The sequence below is a fragment of the Diadema antillarum genome, unplaced genomic scaffold, assembly GCF_040938485.1.
Source record: "Diadema antillarum isolate AM-2024a unplaced genomic scaffold, OU_Dant_1.0 seq00000303_RagTag, whole genome shotgun sequence".
NCBI lineage: Eukaryota > Metazoa > Echinodermata > Echinoidea > Diadematoida > Diadematidae > Diadema > Diadema antillarum.
In genome coordinates, this window is record NW_027271326.1 from 30,135 (window position 1) to 51,053 (window position 20,919).

General features: G+C 36.8%; 1 protein-coding gene across 1 annotated transcript; it reads right to left on the reverse strand.

Annotated features, from left to right (window-relative positions):
- Positions 1–1,717: 1,717 nt before the first annotated feature.
- LOC139730359 (uncharacterized) lies at positions 1,718–20,576 on the reverse strand. Its single transcript, XM_071641228.1, has 2 exons — positions 20,378–20,576; positions 1,718–1,998 (listed from the first exon to the last, which is right to left on the reverse strand). Exons 1-2 carry the CDS (start codon positions 20,574–20,576, stop codon positions 1,718–1,720), a joined length of 480 nt encoding a protein of 159 aa, XP_071497329.1.
- Between the last annotated feature and the right edge of the window lie 343 nt (positions 20,577–20,919).

The following is a 20,919-nucleotide window of genomic DNA, read 5'->3' on the forward strand; positions in this document are numbered from 1 at the left end:
ACGGAGTAGGCGGTGTGGAAGTTGTTGTAGTCACATGGTCGTAGGTCCTGACATTATAGACACTTCCCTCGCACACGTTATTCTATGTACACATGGCATTGAGACCATTTATTGAGGTCGTGTCCCTCTCTCGACACGTGGTGGCAGCATACCGGTTTTGGAGGGTTTCGCGTTACAATATATATGTATATATATATGTATTTAAAAGAAAAATAATATATATGTATATATATATGTATATATATATATATATATATATATATATATATCATTTTTCTTTTAAATGAGAGGTTCTAGAAACTACAAGCTGTGCTTTTTTTTAGTATCTGTCATGAAACTAACAAATTGTATTACAGTTTACAGTTTGCTTTTTATTACATTGTTGTGGTACTACAAAGTACTACAAATTCAAAATACTGTAATATTATGTTGGAAACTAAATTCAATTCAATTTTCAATCTATTTCATACTTCTCGTATATCAATATCACATAAAGCATACAACAGCACAAGTTCATTTACCTTGTCAACAATTACAAAAAAAAAAATACATACATGATAATAACACATTAAATATAATGATAACTGGTCAAAACCAAAATGGGGTTGCACAAAGAGAAGTATGATGGGACCTACATGAAAGCAAGTTGCTTGGCTGTTAGTCCCGAGTAATCAGTGTTTGTGAAAGAGAAACGAAGAAATAAAATGAAACGAAATAAAATGGGGAAAAAATACCGAACATTCATTCTCATGCAGTATGCAATGCTAGACAGATACGACCAAAGAGTGTAGGGTGATGTTTACAAAGAGATGGAAAACACCAAAATATTCGTGTTTAAACTACATCGACATTGTCATTATTTGAATCCTTTACAGCATTCTCCAGCATATTTGGATTAAAAACAATCCAATCCCGTTCCACACAGCATGGTGAATGGTAATACACTTGTACTTTCTGGTACAAGAGCCCTTTTATTTAAACATGTAATACTATTATCGGTATTGTGGTAAGCAAAATTATTGCAGCTACTACATCCACACTCCGATCTGATGAGTCATTGCCTACTCTAACTGCATGTTTTTAAGTTGCAAGTTGTTGTTAAGTCCTTTATGGAAAGGAAGGCAAATATTTCATTGTGCTACCAAGAAAACTTTTGCAAGGAGTCTGAGATGCGTTGCCCTATTCACTTCATTTTATAAAACACGTCACGATATAATTATATGGGCATGCTGAAACGGTTATAAGGTTCGTTATTCCGAAGGTTCATTGTTCCGAATTTCATTTTCGGATTAACCAATCTTCGGAATAATGAACCTTCGGAATAACTCCACAAATTTTCGGATTAACGAACGCTTTTTCATTTTCGGATTAACGAACCTCTAGGTATAGGGAATTTGCATGTTTCGGATTAACGACCCTTCGGAATAACGAACCTTCGGAATAGCGAACCTTCGGAATAACGAACAGCACCCCTCTGAAACTGTCCACATGCAGAGAGTCGACAGTTTTAACGGCATTAAGATGAATTACGTTCACAAGTCATCTCAGTTTTTGAAATAGACTCATCACATACTGATACATGCAATGTCAATAGCAGCTCTTACAAAGCAAGACAAAAAGAACTATTGAGTATCGTGACCTTTGACCTCGTGTTTCTTTAAATTTGCGTCGCGTCAGTGGCCTTCGGACTCCAAAACGATCGTATACGTATCTTCCATTAACAGAACGAGTGAAACTTCCATCGACCAGTTGATCCCCACCATGTCATAAGCCCAATGGACCTAAACTCTAAGGGGTTTGGATCCAACCAATTAAAGAATGGCTCCGGGTTGCCATAGCGTCCTACTGAAAAGTTTCCCGAGTCAAAGTTCAGCCAGAAGCGATCGTAGACATGAGGTCCAGAGAGTCGACCTACGCTGTCGCTGAAGAGGGGCTTCTCCATCTTCCGGACATTGAGACGGTCAATTATTGTCCTTTTGTTACCATCTCTACCAAGACCTGTTTGAGAGCATAATGAATCTATAGAAATGATCAACATCTTTTTTTTTTTCAAGCAATGTTTTCATGCTTATACACATGATTCTCTATCGTGCATACACCATGACATTTCATGTAACCAAGGAAGTTCTTCATGTAATGGAGAATTTTCTCTATTTTTTCATAAAATTGAACCACATTTATCTTTTTACTACCAGCACCATATGCACTTGGTCAGCTTATTTCATTATGCATACGCAGTTAAGTCAAGTTAATCCAATTCAGATTTAATTTTCATTTCATTGATTGTTTCTGCATAGCACAAGAAATCAACGAAATCACTTTCAAAAATATACACATTGTTCATCTTTATTCATGGCTGATTTTGCACATGAAAGGTAAGCAAATAATTGTGACAGAGAACGGAGACATAATAAAAGGAAGAAAAAATCGAAGTGCCATATGGTAGGATCCCCAGTAAGCCGAGCTTTATATAGTGGCCTCATTGTATAAAATGCACAATAAGTATACCGACTTACTGATACGGCAAGTAACAAACTATTTCACACATCAAAACATACATGGTCATGTACACAGGTGATGATAAGCAATATCGAGAATGGGAGATGGTGAGAAAGAACATGAGAGAAAGAAATAGAAAGACTCCTCGTTCACTGTACACAATATTAATGCACTGTACAAATACAACACTATGAATTGAAGGTGTATTCACCCTGTTGCCATTCAGGTAATGGCTGGGTGAAGCAACGTATGGATTTTTCGGGGGAAAAAACCCTCGTAGAATACATAACGAGGCTTAACGTGTCAGTTTCCCTAGTGTCTGTCTCATTGGCCTTATTTGCTTACTATCGAAATCATGGGCTGTATGACTCGTCGGCTGTACAGTATGCCCTCCCCCCCAAAAAAAAAAAAAAAACAACAAACAAAACAAAGCAAAAAACGCTTACAATCGGATTTCGAGTTGATAACTTCCAATATGATTTAACCGCGTAAATGCTGTACTTCAGGGTCTTAAAATATAACATCTTAGCTATATTATGCAGAAAACTAAATGTGGATCCTTGTAATGCATGTCATGGGTCTGATTCTTCCAAGTTAGGCACTTGGATGCTCTTGGAAATGCATCTTGCGTGAAGACAATGGACAGAACTCCGAGGGAAGGGATTCCTGGCATGCTCTACAAAACTCTTCATTTCTCTTTGACCACTGAAGCAAATCGGATGGGGTTTTCTGTAAGATGTGGATAATAAGTTATAGTTTCATACCGTGAAAACGTATTTGGATTGATTCACTATATTTTGTCAGGGTCCTTTTATAATTTTGGGGGGACATACGGTACAACTCGCGGACTGAGTGACTCATATGGACTGTATGAATAGTGGGCTGTATGATTCGTGGTTGTGGAACTCATTACATGCACCCGAAAAAAAAATCTTACCTGGTATTTTCTTTAGATCTTAATAACCAAAGGATGATGAAATAACGTGTTTGAAGATTTACGTGACAAATCTCATGTACCTACTTTTCTTCAGAACTATTGAGTGAAAAAAAATCTTCAAATGAATGCATTGTCCCAATGAATGGATGAATCCTGAGAAATATGTTGTCGAGGAGTTAGTTTTTCAAATGAATATGATAACGTTGTTTTAGGAACGTAGGCCTACGTTTCACACCTGCGCTTTTCCGTGAAATTTAGATAACATTAAGTTGCTGTTGGTTTTTCTATATGGTGAGTTGATTATGTTAGGGAATGTCTTACAGTTGAGCTATATAGTATTTCATAGTCCTTTTGATGAAGTGTCAGAGCATAATAACGAATGTATCGTATTCTTAAAACACTTTTATGGAAGTTAAAAAGGCACATTTACTTCGCCACGGAACATATGGCTTATCTGCTTGCCTTGGAAGGAACAGATAGTGGAGGTGCCATAAGCGCTTTCCGTGACATTCGCAGATTTATGTGTGTAGCAAGAGAGAAGGGGTGTGGAACGACATTTCAGATGTAAAATTGAAGGCTGTGTACTCAAGAAAAAAAATGGTGAGAACTCTTTCTCGTTTTTTGTTTTGTTTCGTTTTTTTCACGCGAATATATTGTTTGAGTTGTCAAACGTCGGTAAATATCAATATACCTAACAAATTACATAAACTTAAGACTAACAAGGAGACATTTTTGATATGCTTTAAAAAAAAACTAAAATCCTTGATCGTCAACCTAAAACATCAATGTACCACAAAAAAAAAGACAAATGGATACTCTATCATTTCCTGACGACAGTGTCATTTATCTTTTAGTGATGGTGAATTCTGTAATCTCATTGGTCAATCAACCACTGAATATATCCCGTATTCCGTGATATGACGTCATGATCCTGTATTACACGGCCAGCTGCGCGTGTACCAAAGACGCTTATAGGAAAGTGCGCGCTAATCCTGTACAAAACAAATGGACAGCGCGCGGTCCTCAAGCGTATTGCGCACATGACCTGAGACCACTAGACGCTTGATAAACAACAGCAACTTATCTGGCTACTGCACTGTAGTATACAAATATACCAGGCCTGAGAGGCTCTGGTTGAAACTATGCGCATGAGGTGACTTCAGTAGCACTATTTTCTGAGGGGCGCAGCCCCGAAGAAAATAGTGCTACTGAAGTCACCGAAGGCACATAGTTTCAACCGGTGCCTCGAAAAATTGGCCTGGTATATTTGTTTTATATCCCTCCCAATGAATTTAAGAGTATTCGACTGCTGGTATTCTGTAATTTACCTCTTTTTTAAGGGCATCTTGCTTTACTTTTCAAGAAGATTGACTAGTCATTTACGCTCGGGAAAGCAGCTCAGCAGGAGGGCAGCGCGTACGCGTACGTACTATGAAGAGACAACTGCGCGCTCAGCCGCTGAAGTGTACTCGGTGCATTGCTGTACAACGTACTGGTAAACATGCGCAAACTGCAAACTCACTACGCGCTTCACTATCCGATCTGTCAACAAGTACGTTCGGTTGCCAGTACAGTGCGGTGATGTGCGTGCTCGAGCTGATCAACGATGTGACTGTGAGCTGCAGTTGATTGTGTTTTCTGTCGTCTTTCTACCTAGCTGTCTGTACATGAATATGGACTATCACTTCCTGTTAAAATGCAAGTATACATTGTAAATTTGGGTAGCATTCAGTAACAGCGTATAAGGTTAGATTAGGCACTGGAAAAATTCTAGCGATTGAAGCATCGAGTGCCACTGTAAATTTGTGTGATTCGTACGGTTCGTACGGTAACTGACTCGTTAGACACTCTAAAAAATAATTATTAGGAATGAGATTACGGGAAATAGGGCCTACTGTTAGACAGGTAGAACTAACGTTAGGCTTAACTAGCGCTAACGTTAAAGCAGGCCTACTATCTACTGCAGTTTCGTTTGTCAACATCTTTTGGGTGGGTCGCTCGAGTTAGTGAACTGCGAGACCAACTTTAAAACGGCGAAGCATGAACTCCCCAAAGGCCTACGGTACGTCGAAGAACCCTAACGCTATCTTGCTTATTGTTGTCTAATTATAGATCTACGATATCGCCTACTCTGTTGTAACGTAATACAATTTTTTCTTTTTAGGTAGAATGAGGGCTTTATAAGAGTCTCTCTGAGTTTCTCTAACGTAACCCGTGTCGCATTGAGTGTATGCGTGCCTTGTGGTTTCCGAGAAGTGCAGTGATCTAAGGCGCCGCGATACCCATTCATTTGTACATGAAATCTGTCGCGAAGCAAAGGTGCTGCGATACCCATTCATTTACACGTGAAATATTTCGCGTCGCGACGCGAAGCAAAAAAGGCGCGAAAATCACCAGCGTGGTATAGTTTTTACCATTTCCCTAGGGAGTATAGTCTTTTTCGCGCACTTGTATGGTAGAATTATGTTTTGTTGTTTACAGTGCTCTCGACCAATCAGAGGACGAGATGCATTTTGTGAGGGATATAATATCTTATGGCTTGTACTGTACGTGTACAGTATGCGCGCATATAATCGCATGTATGCAGTAATCAGCTCGCTCGCGAGACGTAGGCCTATAAAGTCAACATGGTCATGGCTGACAGCCGGCGATTTCAACATCATTCACGAGAGGAAATCAGCGAGAAGAAGGTTAGCACTTACACTAAAAGATAAAATCGTTACCCCCTGCTTGTTCTTACGAAATACGGGAAATATCTACGGTCTGGTGCCATATTCCATTCGGCCTTCGGCCTCATGGAATATGGCACCAGACCGTAGATATTTGCCCGTATTTCGTGAACAAGCAGGGGATAACTAATATTATCTTTGTACTTTTGAAGGATTGGGGGTTGAATCTTGTTTTCCCTCTTTTTAATTCATATAATATAGGTTTTCCCGGTCAATTTCATACCTTTGTCACTCAAATTCATTAATGTGCATTCAAATTCACGCAGCGCACGCACGCGAAAATATTCGGGCATTCAAATTCAGAATCCGAGCGATCAATTTCATTTATGGGCGTTCTGTTTCGTTTTCGTGGAAATCAAATTCACGATTGGGCATTCAATTTCAAAATGCGAGACCGACTTTCCTACTCGGGCATTCAAATTCATGCGATAGTCACGTGATAGTCCCAATGAGCTTGTTTGGAGCGTTCAAATTCATTTTTAGGCGATCAAGTTCCTACTTCGTGCAATCAATTTAACGAGTTAAATGGAGTAGACTTTTAAGAAAGGAAAAAGGGCCAACACAACCAATGAAGGCTTGCATATAGTGTAATTATGATTGTTTACAGGTTCTACATTGTTCTCTTTTCATGTACTCTTTGTTTTTCATCTCTATAAATTTCAAATTGTATTGTCCAATCAGCAGTGCATCCAAACAACACAAAGGCAATTATAATCATATTTCTTGATGATACTGCATGCTGACAACGCCCCAACACCAGCCCTATAATGACAATTCATCAAAGACAAACTGACACACAATGATCTCACATAGTCCCGCAAAAGTAAATCAATAAGAGAGCAATACATAACAAACAAGACGTATAAAATGTTCATGTTTCAATGTCAATATAGTCGAAATTGTTTTTTTTTTCCTTCGAAAGTGTCAACCAACCCTCCGTATTATGCTCGTCTGTAGGCCTATACAGTGCCTAATGTTTGTTTGTTTCATTTTCCATCAAAAAAAAAAAATGGCTGGATAACTGTCAAACCTCTGTTTTCTTAGCAAAACCTTAGAGAGAGTAGTATCCAAGCAGCTCACAACATTCTTACAAGAAAACAGCTTATATGATGATTTCCAGTCGGCTTATCGTGCTCACCACAGTGTGGAGACTGCTGTACTTAGAATTCAGAATGATCTCCTTCAAGCTATGAATGTTGGGAAAATATCTCTCCTGGTCCTTTTGGACATGTCTGCAGCCTTTGATACTGTAGATTATGGAGTTCTTCTTACTCGCTTGGAAAGCCTCTTTGGTGTAACTGAAATTGCGCTTCACTGGTTCCGTTCTTATCTCACTCAGAGAAAACACTTTGTGAGCATGGATGGTGCTAGCTCTGACAGATTGCCTTTGCAATAATATGGACTTCCTCAAGGATCTGTCCTGGGCCCAGTGCTCTTCTGCATGTACTGCTTGCCACTTGGAGATATCATCAAGAGTCATGGCCTTAGTTATCATTGCTACGCTGATGATATCCGGATATATTTATCAGTGAATCCTGTCCATTCTGAAGTAATCCAAGCAATACAGCGTATTGAGACTTGTGTTGATGAGTTGCATAAGTGGATGATTTCAAACTTTCTGAAGCTTAATGAAGGGAAGACGGAGTTTATGATCATTGGGTCTAAGCATCAAAGACCAAAGGTAAACGTCACTGGGATCAGAGTGGGTGGAGATAACATCCCTCCTTCAGATACTGCCAGGAATCTTGGAATCATTTTTGACTCTAATCTTTCCATGAAAAGCCACATCTTGGCTGTATCCAGAGCAGCTTTCTTAGCTCTCAGAAACATTGGCTTGATCCGCAAGTACATCAATAACCATGTTGCAGAACTTCTGGTGCATGCATACATCACATCGAGGCTTGACATGGGAAATTCAGTATTGTATTATCTGAATAAGTCACAAATACACAGACTTCAGCGCCTGCAGAATAGCGCAGCTAGAGTTGTCACCATTTCCAGGAAGAGTACAAGCATCAACTCTCTTCTGAAAAAGCTACATTGGCTATGTGTTGAACAGAGGATTGAGTATAAGATTAGTTTGGTTGTGTACAAGGCACTGAATGGCAGTTCTCCATCATTATATATGTGATCTACTAGAGCCATATGTCCCAGCAAGAGAAAATCTACGTTCTGCAGACAAGTACCTGCTGGTGGAACACAGAGCACACAACTCTTGGGGAGCTCGTTCATTCCGCGTGGCTGCTGCAAAGATATGGAATGGCCTTCCACAGTCAATCCGCAGAGCTCTTACCACAGAATCTTTTAAAACAACCCTCAAGACCCATCTCTTCAAATTGAAAAACTAGCCAATGTGTAAGAATGTATGTTTACACATTTGGAGACAATGACTTCCTGGAACTATTTCTTTTTGTTTTAACTGTCATATCACAAGCGGTGCACCCATGAAATTTAAGCTGAATTATGTATTTATTTTGGAGCAAGCGCCATGAGCGCCTGACTTGGCGGATACCGGCGCTATACAAGACTTCATCATCATCATCATCATAATCATCATCATATTCAACTGCAATAGTTGGTCTTAAATATGGGGTCCAGTTGGATGTTCTGCTCTCTGCGATGAATAAATGAAGTGGGATCTTTTACGTACATGAGTTGTGACTCTCTCACACATGGGACCTCCATTTCATGTCCAATCCGAGGGACATGTGCCTGTATATTCCTTTTTGCTTGGCGCGAGTTCAAAATAGTCAATGAACAGGTGGACCTCTACTGCAAATTAAATAATTATCATAAATCCCAATATATTCAAATCCAAATGAGAAACACATGCATACACGGCCCAAACTAACTAAATTCAGGACTTCTTTTAAATTGAATGCAGTTATTTGGAACATGGTTGCCTATTCACGAATTTGAATGACCGACGAGATTCCGTCGCCAGCTTGACATGAATTTGAATGCTCATTGGTGAAATGCGTGCTCCTCTCTTAAATTTGAATGCTCCGATAGTGAATTTGAATGTTCCGATAGTGAATTAGAATGCTCCGACAGTAAATTTGAATGCTCGGATAGTGAATTCGAATGACCGGATTTTGAATTTGATTACTGATTTAGTGCTGCGAGCGTGGAATGCGTGAAATCGAATGCTCGGAATAGGAACTTGAATGACAAAAGTATGAAATTGACCGGGAAAACATTATGCGTATATATATACATATATATATACATTACCTTGTCTCCGATATCTTCTGTTCTATTCCTGCTTCACGAAACTCCAACAGCTATGTCAAATTGCTTGTGTTCAATAATGTGAATATTTTGTCTTTCCGTTGTATATTCTTATATGAAAAATATGTATATGTATGATACGATCCATGACGAACAAAACTTACCTGAATCTTATTTTGATGTGCCCGCCTTTAACTCAAAATATAAAGATGCCAAGTTTTCTGATTCATTTTCGTTAGTTCATTTCAATCGTATAAGTTTTTCGAAAAATTTCGATAATTTGAATATGTATATAAGCAGCATTGATCATAATTTTAAGGTAATAGGACTTACTGAAACTTGGTTAAATGAATCTTCTTCAGTTGAAGCTTATAATTTCGATGAATATAATTTATTTTGTAATAATAGAATTAACAAACGAGGTGGTGGAACAGGTGTATATGTTCATAATTCCTTACATGTATTTATTAGACAAGAGTTGACAGTTATATCTGAGTCGTTTGAAAGTATTTTTGTTGAGTTAGCAAATAACAACACCAAATGTAAAAAAAAAAAAAAAACAATTGTTGGTGTGGTAGATCGTCCCCCGAATTGTAATATTTATATGTTTTGAATGAATTTGTAAATTTTTTACATAAGGTAAATCCGCGTGTATATAATTGTTTCATAATGGGTGACTTCAATTTAGATTTAGTGAAAATAGGTTTAAATTCCAAAATTGATTTATTTATGGATATTTTGTATGGATTTTATTTGGAACCTTTGATTAGCAGTCCCATTCGGATAACTGCAACCTCTGCCACTTTGTTGGACAATATATTTACAAATGTTAATATTTGTACTCACTCAGGAATTTTGATTAGTGATGTAAGTGATCACCTGCCAATTTTTTGTATGTCTTCATCCATTGCCCATTGTACAAACAAATCACCTCTCATTTATGTAAAGCGTAATATTACTCAGTCAAATATGATTGCTTTTTTTAACACATTGAAAAATGTTGAATGGGAAAATTACATTGATGTAGGAAGTGTTGATTTCAAGTATAATAGTTTTTTGCAAGTATTTAAAGATATTTATGAAGAATGTTTTCCTTATAAATCATATGATTTTAAGAAGAAGAATAAGAATCCATGGTTGACTAAGGATTTGATTAAGCTTTGTCGTAAAAAATCAAGTATGTATAAAAAATATGTTAAGAAACCAACCCCTTATAGAAAAGAGGTGTATAATAAATTTCGAAATTATGTTACACTTCGATTAAGGCAACCAAAAAAGAAATATCTTAATGAAAAATTTTATCAAGTGAAAAATGATATTAAATCAACATGGAAAATCATCAATAATCTTTTAAAGGGTACAAGAAATACCCAAAGTAGTTTAATAGAAAGTGCTGAGATTGGGAATGAAAAAATAACAAATAATAAAGATATAGCTGATTGTTTTAATGATTTTTTTGTTAGTATTGGGGAGAAACTGCAGATCTGTAATGATAAGAGAAATGAAAATTCATATGATAAATATTTGAAATTTCCTAATAAAAATAGCATATTTTGTAAGCCAATATCAAAAAAAGAAATAATAACGATTGTAGAGGAAATAAAAAGTAATGTAAGTTCAGGTGTAGATGGTATAGATATAAAAGTAATAAAGCTTGTAATTTCTGTTATATGTGAACCATTAAGTTTTTTTTTTCAATGACTGTATGTCTGTTGGTTTTTTCCATCAAAAATGAAAATTGCACGTGTAACACCTATTCATACAAAGGGTAACCGTAATGACATTAATAATTACAGACCAATATCGGTGTTAACTATATTTTCAAAGATATTGATAATAAAGAATATGCTGTAACAATATTTATTGACCTTACTAAGGCTTTTTATGTTATAGATAATTTTGTTTTATTACAAAAATTATATTATGGTATACGTGGCCCCCCATTTAAACTTTTAAGTAGTTATCTTAAAGATCGTCAAGAGTTAACTGTAGTTAATGAAATTGAATCTGATATCAGAACAATTAATTGTGGTGTTCCACAAGGATCGATTTTAGGCCCTCTTCTTTTTCTTATATATATAAATGATTTACCATTATAAACTCAACATTTAAGTTATGTTTTATTTGCTGATGATACCAGTGTATTTTGTAAAGGCTCAGATCCATGTAAACTATTTGATATTGTTAATAGACAATTGCGCAATATTAGTGATTGGATGGAAGCCAATAAGTTGATTTTGAATATAGATAAAAATCATTATATTTTATTTGGTATGCGAATCATAACAGACCACAATTTGCAGTTGTATTTTAAGAATATGAAAATAGATAGAGTTGTAAGCACAAAATTCTTAGGAGTAATTATAGATGAAAGATTATCTTGGAATTATCATATTGATTACATAGCCAGTATTATATAAAGAAACATAGGGGTTTTGTGTAAATTACAGTATCTTCTTAGGAATGTCCTTAAAATGTTATACCATGCTTTGATTTCACTACAAATTAATTACTGCAATATTGTATGGGGATTCACTTTTAATAAAAATATTGATCGAATACATAAATTACAAAAACGGGGAGTGCTTTTAATAACCAATTCAACATATGCTTCCCCCAGTTTACCTCTGTTTTCGAAAACTCAAATATTACTTATTTTAATTTCATTAGAGTCTGCAATATTCATGTTTTAACTTTATAATAGTTTTTCTCCCTGATGTATTCTCTGATTATTTTACCCTCAGTAGTTCAATTCATGATTATAATACCAGAAATGCTCAGAGTATTCATCCCCCATTAAATCGCACATCTTGTACGCAGTCATCAATATTTTACAAAGGTACTATTTTGTGGAATAATTTGAATATAGTTTTCAGGATCAGTAAGACCGTAAGACAATTTAAAAGATTATATAAACAACATCTTTTTGATGCAATTAAGTTACAAGTTGACGAATAGTTGAATATGGAGTTTTCTTCTTTTCTTCTCTACTTTCATATCTAAACGTATCCGGTTTTTTATTGATTCAAGTTGTAAATCTTATCGTATTTTGTATTCATGTTTGTTTCAATTCAGTTACAAACCAATGATTATAAATGATTACATGTATTTACATCATAATATTTCTTAAGGGATCATTTTCAATAAGCCTACTTTGTGCTTCTCATGATTCCGCCACTATATTTGACACCCTGTATTTTTGTTTGTTTGTTTGTCTGTCTGTTTGTCTTTAATGCAAAGTTTGTAAACCAATTATAAAAGTGGAAATAAATGAAATGAAATGAAAATGAAATGATATATATATATATATATATATATATATATATAATGTATACACGTATATCATATATACAAACACATATACATATGAACATATTCTAAACAGTAATCATAAATACATACCTGTACATCCAAGTTTTTGTGTAATCAAGCAAATATAGGATAGACATATAGATGAAACAAAATGAAATATAGCAAGTACAATTTTAAATCCTTGAGAATCATACGTTAAGAACATTTCTTTCGACAGGAAGGACACTCACCGATCACATATTCGTGGATATTCGTCTGGGAAGGGTTCATTGTCAGGGCAATGTGAGGGGCCTTGTCAGTACTGACTTCAAAATCCAGTGACGTCATATCCGTTGTTAGGTTCAGCCCATAAAAGTTGAAGACTAACTTGCGGCCGCTGTTTGGTGTGTGGATTACGTTGCATGCTTTAAGAAAAAAATGCATGTTAACTGCTTATGTAGTATTGCATGTGTAATATTTGTATATGTGTATGTGTGTATATATATATATATATATATATATATATATTATATATATAATAGTTCCCTTCCCAAAACGTACGCGGTGCCTCATTGTGGGTAGCATACTGAAAGAAATTAGACTGAAGCGGACGTTGCTCTCGATCTTGAGTCTCCCTTTTAATCAGTCGAGCTTTCGGCCAGTCACCAGGCCTTCATCATTGGGCGCGGGCCAGGAAAAAAAAAAACAGTGTGTGTGTGTGTGTGTGTGCGCGCGCCCAATGTGAAAGCTGTATCTTTTGTTGACATGGATCAACGAGCTTGCACAATATTCACCGTATGGAACGCGTGTCACACCCAAATTATTATCTCATACGTCGCAAAAATCCGTCGAAATTTGAAAATGACTGCATTTATAGAAATTGGCGTGAATAAACAGTGCTGAACCAAATTTAATGACTTTGGTATCATTGTCTTTTGCGGAAGATGCTCTTTCTAATGATGTCAAAAAAATATCACTTTTAGAGCGCAAGGTACTGAAAATCCACCGTTCCCGCTTTTTTGGGGACACCCGGTATAGTTAATGTACATTTCATGACAGTTAAATGGTTTCCCGCTACAGAGAAAGAGTGCATTAGATGTTATTTAAGATTCATGCGAGGGCAAAATCTGAATCGAATAAAATCATAGTGCGCATTAACTTCACATTATATTGAAAGGCCTTAAGAAATACGAAACTGACTGACTCTTGAGCAATTTGGCCTGAATGTCTGTTGTATGCGTAAGTGTAAGGGTGCTGTGTTGGGGAGGCAGGCTCGTTACGTATACTTGTAGGGATGTTATTTCGTTTTGCATTTCTTTTTTTTGTTTTTATCTCTTTTTTTTCAGGGAGAGGGGAGGGTCCAAATTTAAAAACAACAAACAAAACAAACAAACGGGCCTTTTCATTAAGACAATTCCTTCCGAGACCGTACATCCGTCTGGTAAAGGACATAATTTCATACTGTGACTGTCTAGGTCAAAACCAAGTAAAAGATTAGAATTCTCTATAATGGACCAAAACAGACATTTGCATTGACAGATAATTCATATAGATTTATTCATATATATATATATATATTACACACATTTATATTTATATATATATACATATATATAGTGTATTTCTTCATGTATTCATATTCATTACGAATATGCACGTAATATAGATATATCATGTGCACATGTAGTCATAGCATATCTATATAACCTTGTACCACAAAACGAACAAAAAGTGGGATTTAGTTAAAGACACATTCTGAAAGAGCAATAACTCAATTCAAAACGGACTTAATATCTTGACATTAAAAGGAAAACGCATACTCTGGAAAATTCTATTCAAGCCCTTTCTCTTACCAGCTGTGCTATCTGTTGCAATTGATACGGACAAAAATAAAAGCAAGGATGTAAACACCATAGCGATAAGAATGAAGGGATTATCAGATTACGGCGAAATTCATCACGTTCTATCACCGCATTCTATCCGTTAAAGATTAAGAACAATTTTCAAAGCAGTATGGCATCATCTTTTCAAAAGTTATTACAGTTGAAAGTAAAGAGTATGTAAAGGAGCTATAAGAAATGAAAAGAGGACTCTATAGGGCTTTTTACACTTGTGTTTCTTAACCCCGGACTTTCTCTGACCCAGGACTATCGTTAGTCCCGTACCAATTTTTTCAGCTTTTTTACACTCGCCAATTAGTCCCGTACTATCTCTTGTCCGGGGCTAAGGAGAAAACTGACCTTTTTACACTCGTATTTCTTAGCCCCGGACTTTCCAAACCACATGAATATTCACAATTACGCTGTGTACTGTACACGTACACGCACGCACCCGGCAGCACTTGATTACCTCGTTTCTGATTGGTCAGTGAGGGTCGGACTTCGTCTCCGTCGCTTAGCCCAGGATTATTTTTTTCGTTCTGTTTACACTCACTTGCTTGGCACCGCAATTGCGGTGCTAACCCCTGCTATTTTGCAGGGCCAGATAGTACCGTACTATCGGTGGGGCTAGCCCACTTTGGCAAAAACGAGTGTAAACAGAAAGTGGGCTAAGGATAGTCCCGTACCAACGGTGGGGCTAAGGCCCCCCCCCCCCCCCCTTAGCCCCACCGTTGGTCCGGGGGCTAAGCAAAAATTTACAAGTGTAAAAAAGCCCTTAAGATACACCTAATCACATTATTGTACAAAAACAAAAGTGTTATAGAATATTGCCAAAAGAACCCCAAACATTACCATAATGTAGAAAAAGACTTGCCTTTTTGGAAGATATCAAAACTCAAGATGACTATAGGTTTACCCATTTCACCTATTTTAGATTCCTCACACAAAAGCAGTGTGCGCGACTTTTTGTTAGTCTTGTGATGCACAGTCACATACACAGCAAGAGTAAAAAAAAAAAAGTTTACGCTTAGAAAACTAACATTCTTTAAAAAACGGCTATGAACGAAATATTTGATATTGCGTTCGTGTATAATTAGTTGCTTGTGAGTAGATAAGAGATAAGTTGTAAGAATGTTTAATTGAACGTCTTTAACACTGAAATTTTTCATAACACACATTTTCAAGACATCATACAGCATGTACAGTATTCAGTTTCCGAAATTACTACCTCAGAACATCTTCTCCTTTAACCCCACTTTCAAACTTGCCACGTATGGGAAAATGATTTTTTTTTCTTTCGGAATACATTTGAAAAAGTGGAAAAGGATGAAAACGATTGTTTTAAGTGGACCTTAACAGTTCATGCTACTGATGCACGATCAAAACCTCGGTATCCTACCGAGGTGAAGACATTTTTGTTTCATTATCTATGAGATTCCCTATTTATAGGAAAAGAAATTATGTCTTCTTCGCTTTTTCCTATTTTTTTTTTTTTTTGGGGGGGGGAGGGCTTTTTGATGCATTTTGTATGATTCAAACAATTTCTACAGATGGTGAATGTGTATTGGAAGCATATTTTTGATAACAATTGAAATAATGTATAGAACTACAAGTTGCCGGTCTAGCCATGACAACTGGTCTGTTTCAGATGAGCACAAAACACACATAATTATGCTTGAAATGGTTCAGATTTATTACTTACAACAGGTTGGGCCAAAAAATTCTTCACCGCAGGAGCACTTGTATCCTGTGTATGTCTCCGTACAGATTCCTCCATTGTCACATGGTGAAGAAGCACAATCTGTAAAACGAACATGTCCTGTCTGAGCTATTTCTAGAAACAATCTAATGCCTGTGTTGTAATCATTAGGGACTTTGAATTTTTAATTTTTAGATTTAAAAGCGCAAGTAGAAGAAAATGACGTGAAAATTGGTCTAAATGTTACCTGCTGAAAAACAAAATGTGGTCCACAATGATTATACAAAATGATGATAGTAATAGTAGTAGGAATAATAATAATGATAATAATAATGATAATAATTAACGACTTCTTTATCTAGGGTATAGCCTCTTAAGTGTTGCCACTGCTCTATGAAGGTCCTGACATTATCATTACCCTATAGCGTTGCCAGGTACCCATTTATACACCTTGGTCTAGAGGTAACGTGGTAGGTAAAAACATCTCATCAAAGGACGTAAGCACTAGGCGGGAATCGAACCCGAGTCCCAGTGTCCAGTCCGATTGGTTGTCGGGAGTCCTATCCACTATGCCATAGCGCCCACTCATCTCTACATGCCAAGTTTCATTAGGATACCTCAAACGTTTTATTTAGTTACGCTGGCCACAAAGTTGATTACGGACGGACGGACATCTCGAAACCATAATGCGAAACTTCGTGGAGGAGGCATAAAAAAGAATTACAAATCTCATCAATTTTATAGAGACACATGTTCCATCATGATAGTGCTTAAACTTTGAAAAAAAAAAAAACTTGTCATTGTTAATGTTGTCATTGATAATGTGCTCAGTCATGTGGATCTTTTACCGATAGGTATCAATGGAAAAATCAAGAGTGTCCCTTTTCTCACAACCAGCATTGCGCTCTCCATAGTTGACATCATCGAAAAGTAGCCCTCTAAAGTTGGATTACTTTTTTTTATATATACGCACTCTAGACTTATAATGGGCCTACTCATGATTATGTGCATGTACCCTATGACTATGGTTTTGTTTTACCCTAAATAAGAAATACAAATAAAAAAAAAATGGGTACATTTGCATTTCACTCTCAGCGAGTCTATCCCAATAAATCTATCTCGGCTGACTTTTTTTTTTCTTTCAGGGCTACGGGAAATTTTACTGTAAAGTCAAGTCCAAGAAAGCCTTTTGTGATTGGTGACACGACATTTGCTCCTGTGACAATAAAATTGTTTCGGTCTTATTTTCTCAAAGAATTTAGCGTATGGGTCAGGATTGTGCTAGGGTTTTAGGTTAACTTTGATGTGAGGATTAAGATAAGGGTAATGGTTATGTTTGTGGGTGGAATCTATGTTTGGCTTTAACATACAGATATTTCATGGGAACAATAAATTGTCCCTGGAGCAAAATAATGTCATGGAACCGTCGTGATTACATGATGCTTTCCCGGTTAAACAAAACAAAACCACAAGGTGGGAGAAGAAACATTATCTATTACATTGTATATAAACCTAGTCCTGTAACTATAGTTTGAGGAAAATATCAAGCGCATGTGTGCTTGATTATGTTGTGGTTGTGTTTTCATCTCATGATACGTGAAAGTCATCTTGAGTTTTCTTTTTGACGAATATTGAATACGAGTTGTAAGTAGAATGTTATGCTACATTATTGGAGTTTGTACCGTTGAAATGACATAAAGTAGTGCAACTTTAGTTCTACCCAAACCCGAGTTTGGGTGGATAATGACGCAAGTTTCGTAATTAGCTCATGTACACATTATTATGAATTACCTTCTTTTTCACTCTTTTTCAAAGCTGCATATTGCATAAGCTTGCCCGACGTAGTAATTTGTGGAATTTGCGTTCAAACTATGAATGAACTAGCATTAAGACAAGTTGACAAGAATAGTCCATCAGTTAACATTGTAACAGGTGTCCATTTCATTGTTTTGTATTGAATGCAATAACAACCCTGTTCTATTGATATTACCAAATACCAGACTTGCTGCCATGTGGATGTGCTGGCAAGCACCATTTAGATAAGGATCACATGAATAATCATCCCATCGTAGATGCTTAATACCTTATCTCAGTGAATTAACAAACCAAGATGCATGTTATTACAGATGACCTTTTTCTGCTAATGTGCAAAGTGGAATAACGAACTGGTCTATAAAAACCAGTTGCAGTGAATAACTTGAGCTCATGTCTCATCAAAATCGAACAGGGAAGAAGGTCCTCAAGGGAAACACACCCCATCCATTTCTAGTTTATAACATTATAACGCCTATTATTACTTAATGGAAAGTATAGCAGAAATGTGATTTGCTTTTGTATTATCATCGTGGAAATAGAGTTTGCATAACAAAAAAAAGAAAAAAATATCAGTAAGAAACAGCGTTTGAAAAAGCAACGAATCTGAATGGAATAATTGCCGGTGGACACAGAAGAATTTTTTTCTTAATTAATTGATAATCGCAAAATTCATGATGGTAATGTCATTACCTCATTATGTGCCACTTTTGCATGCCCCACCCAATCTATTACGGGGATCGACGAATGTTCATTTCGTTATGAAATCATTCCGTTGACGAAATGTTAATTTCGTAGCGAAATACAGTCACTTCGAAACGAAATGAACATTTGGTTCGTTGATGAAATGACAATAATCTATTGCCTGAACTAGGTTTTGCATATTATGCTCAAAGGCGCACCCCACCCCACCCCCCACCCTAAAAAAAAATACCACCGCACAATGAGATCTTCACTCCTGATTCCGTTTCTTCAAACAGATAACTTGCGTTGGCAGATGATTGAATAGTAGCTTTCCGTAGGGGTTTTTTTCCGAGTAAATTCAAATTCTCTGTCGTGGTTGTGTCTGCAAAGGAGATGCCTCCCAGGCCTTGAAAATAACGTATAGCAACTGGCCATTAAGCGTCAAGAAGAAAATGTAATAATCGTAGATTGGCCATAGAATTTACATCACAGCATGTGGGAAAACGTTTCTATAACACATTGCATGGGCTGTGTGAAACACAGCGTTTTCCAGTCTTATTGAATTATTCATGACTTGTAAGTTGTATGATCACTTGAAGTCTCAGGGTCATCAATAAAAGCCTTGTACATTAGCATAAATTTCTCTCAACAACTTTAGCTCATTGCTTGTTTAGCATATGGGAAAACGTTTCTACTGTATAAAACATTACATGGGCGGTGTGAAACACAGCGTTTTCCAGCCTTATTATGAGTTATTCATGACTTGAATGATCATTCTGAAGTCTCAGGGTCATCAGTGAAAGCGTTGTACATTAGAATTCAAAACTGTGAAAGGGCAGCAATAAAAAAAAGAAGATAAGGATATGCTATTTTTTGTCCTGTCACCATGTCATTTCATTACTGAAAGAAGAAATAAACGACCCGTGCCGACGAAAAGCAATGACAATAACCCATTACCGTGATTATGCAGCTTCGGGATAGCCGGATCCTATACTGTTATGTTTCCATGGTAACACTGTTATACAGATCGTGCTGGCAGAGGGAAGAGGGGGCACTTGCCACCCTCTCCCCCCCCCCCTCCCCCCCCCCCCCCCCCCCACACACATTTTTTTTTCAGGGGGGGGGGGAAACTGGTTTCCCCCTCCCCGAATGTGCCCCTTTAATAAATAATAATCAATGATTTAAAGACCAAACTGAACAATAAAGGCATTTTTCTTGTTTAAAAATCGTCAATTTCATGACTGACAAATGCGAAATTTTCGCCCCTACCGGGGCAACTATACACTTACAAGTAAATTTAGTGTATAGATGGTAGCTTCGCTTCTTTTGACGAGTGTGCCCCCTGAAACATATACCTTTATATATAAAATACCATTTCATTTTTCCTTTTCTTCTAAGTTTTCTTGCAATATAAGAATATTTTATATCAGCATACCCCAAAACAGCACTAAAGAATAAAATATAGAATTTTTCCCCTTAAAGCACTATTTCTTTTTTAACCCAGTACTGATATGCATCTGGTATTATACTTAAAAAAAAAACAACCGAAAAATAAAGAATTATCACAAACGCAAGATCATTACGTTAAATGGAACTGAGTTGTCAGTATACACACCTGGATTCCTACAGGTAAACCTTGTCTTCCCTTTCAGCATCGGATGATTTCCCGCTCGTGCTATTTCATCCTCCGTCATTAGTTTGGGTACCATGGCAACCGTTTCTCCGTTGCCCAATGTCACTGTCCGGGTGCCGCAAATCATTCCAAACGCAGGTGGGCAGGTTTCCTGTTCATTTTCTTGCTGCAGGAGGGCCATGGCCACGTCTATCATAAGAGAGAAAAAAACAATACCCCAAAGTTAATGGAAAGTTATTATCATGATTAAGATGCGTTGGAGACAAAAGGTGACAAGTAACATCAAATTGCTTATGAGGGGATATGAGAGGAAAGCCGCAAAACTTGGACATAGAACACTGGTCATAAAATTGTATGTAATATCATAATATCAAAATGATAGCCTAATACAATCATGTACCCCCATTCCTGAGATATTCTCTCATCGGTGACTCATCGGAGCAAAGCCGGCCACCCATGAAGTAGGCTACATCGGATCGCAGTGCGATGAATTCGACTAGTGTTGGTCGACTATCAGGTATGTC

Bases quoted from the DNA above. Each gene is read 5' to 3' on its own strand.
- LOC139730359 (XM_071641228.1), bottom strand. From the start codon at position 20,576: ATGGCCCTCCTGCAGCAAGAAAATGAACAGGAAACCTGCCCACCTGCG. The intron at 1,999-20,377 runs GTGTGTATACTG...GCTCTCAAACAG, and splicing joins GTTTACCTGTAGGAATCCAG to GTCTTGGTAGAGATGGTAAC.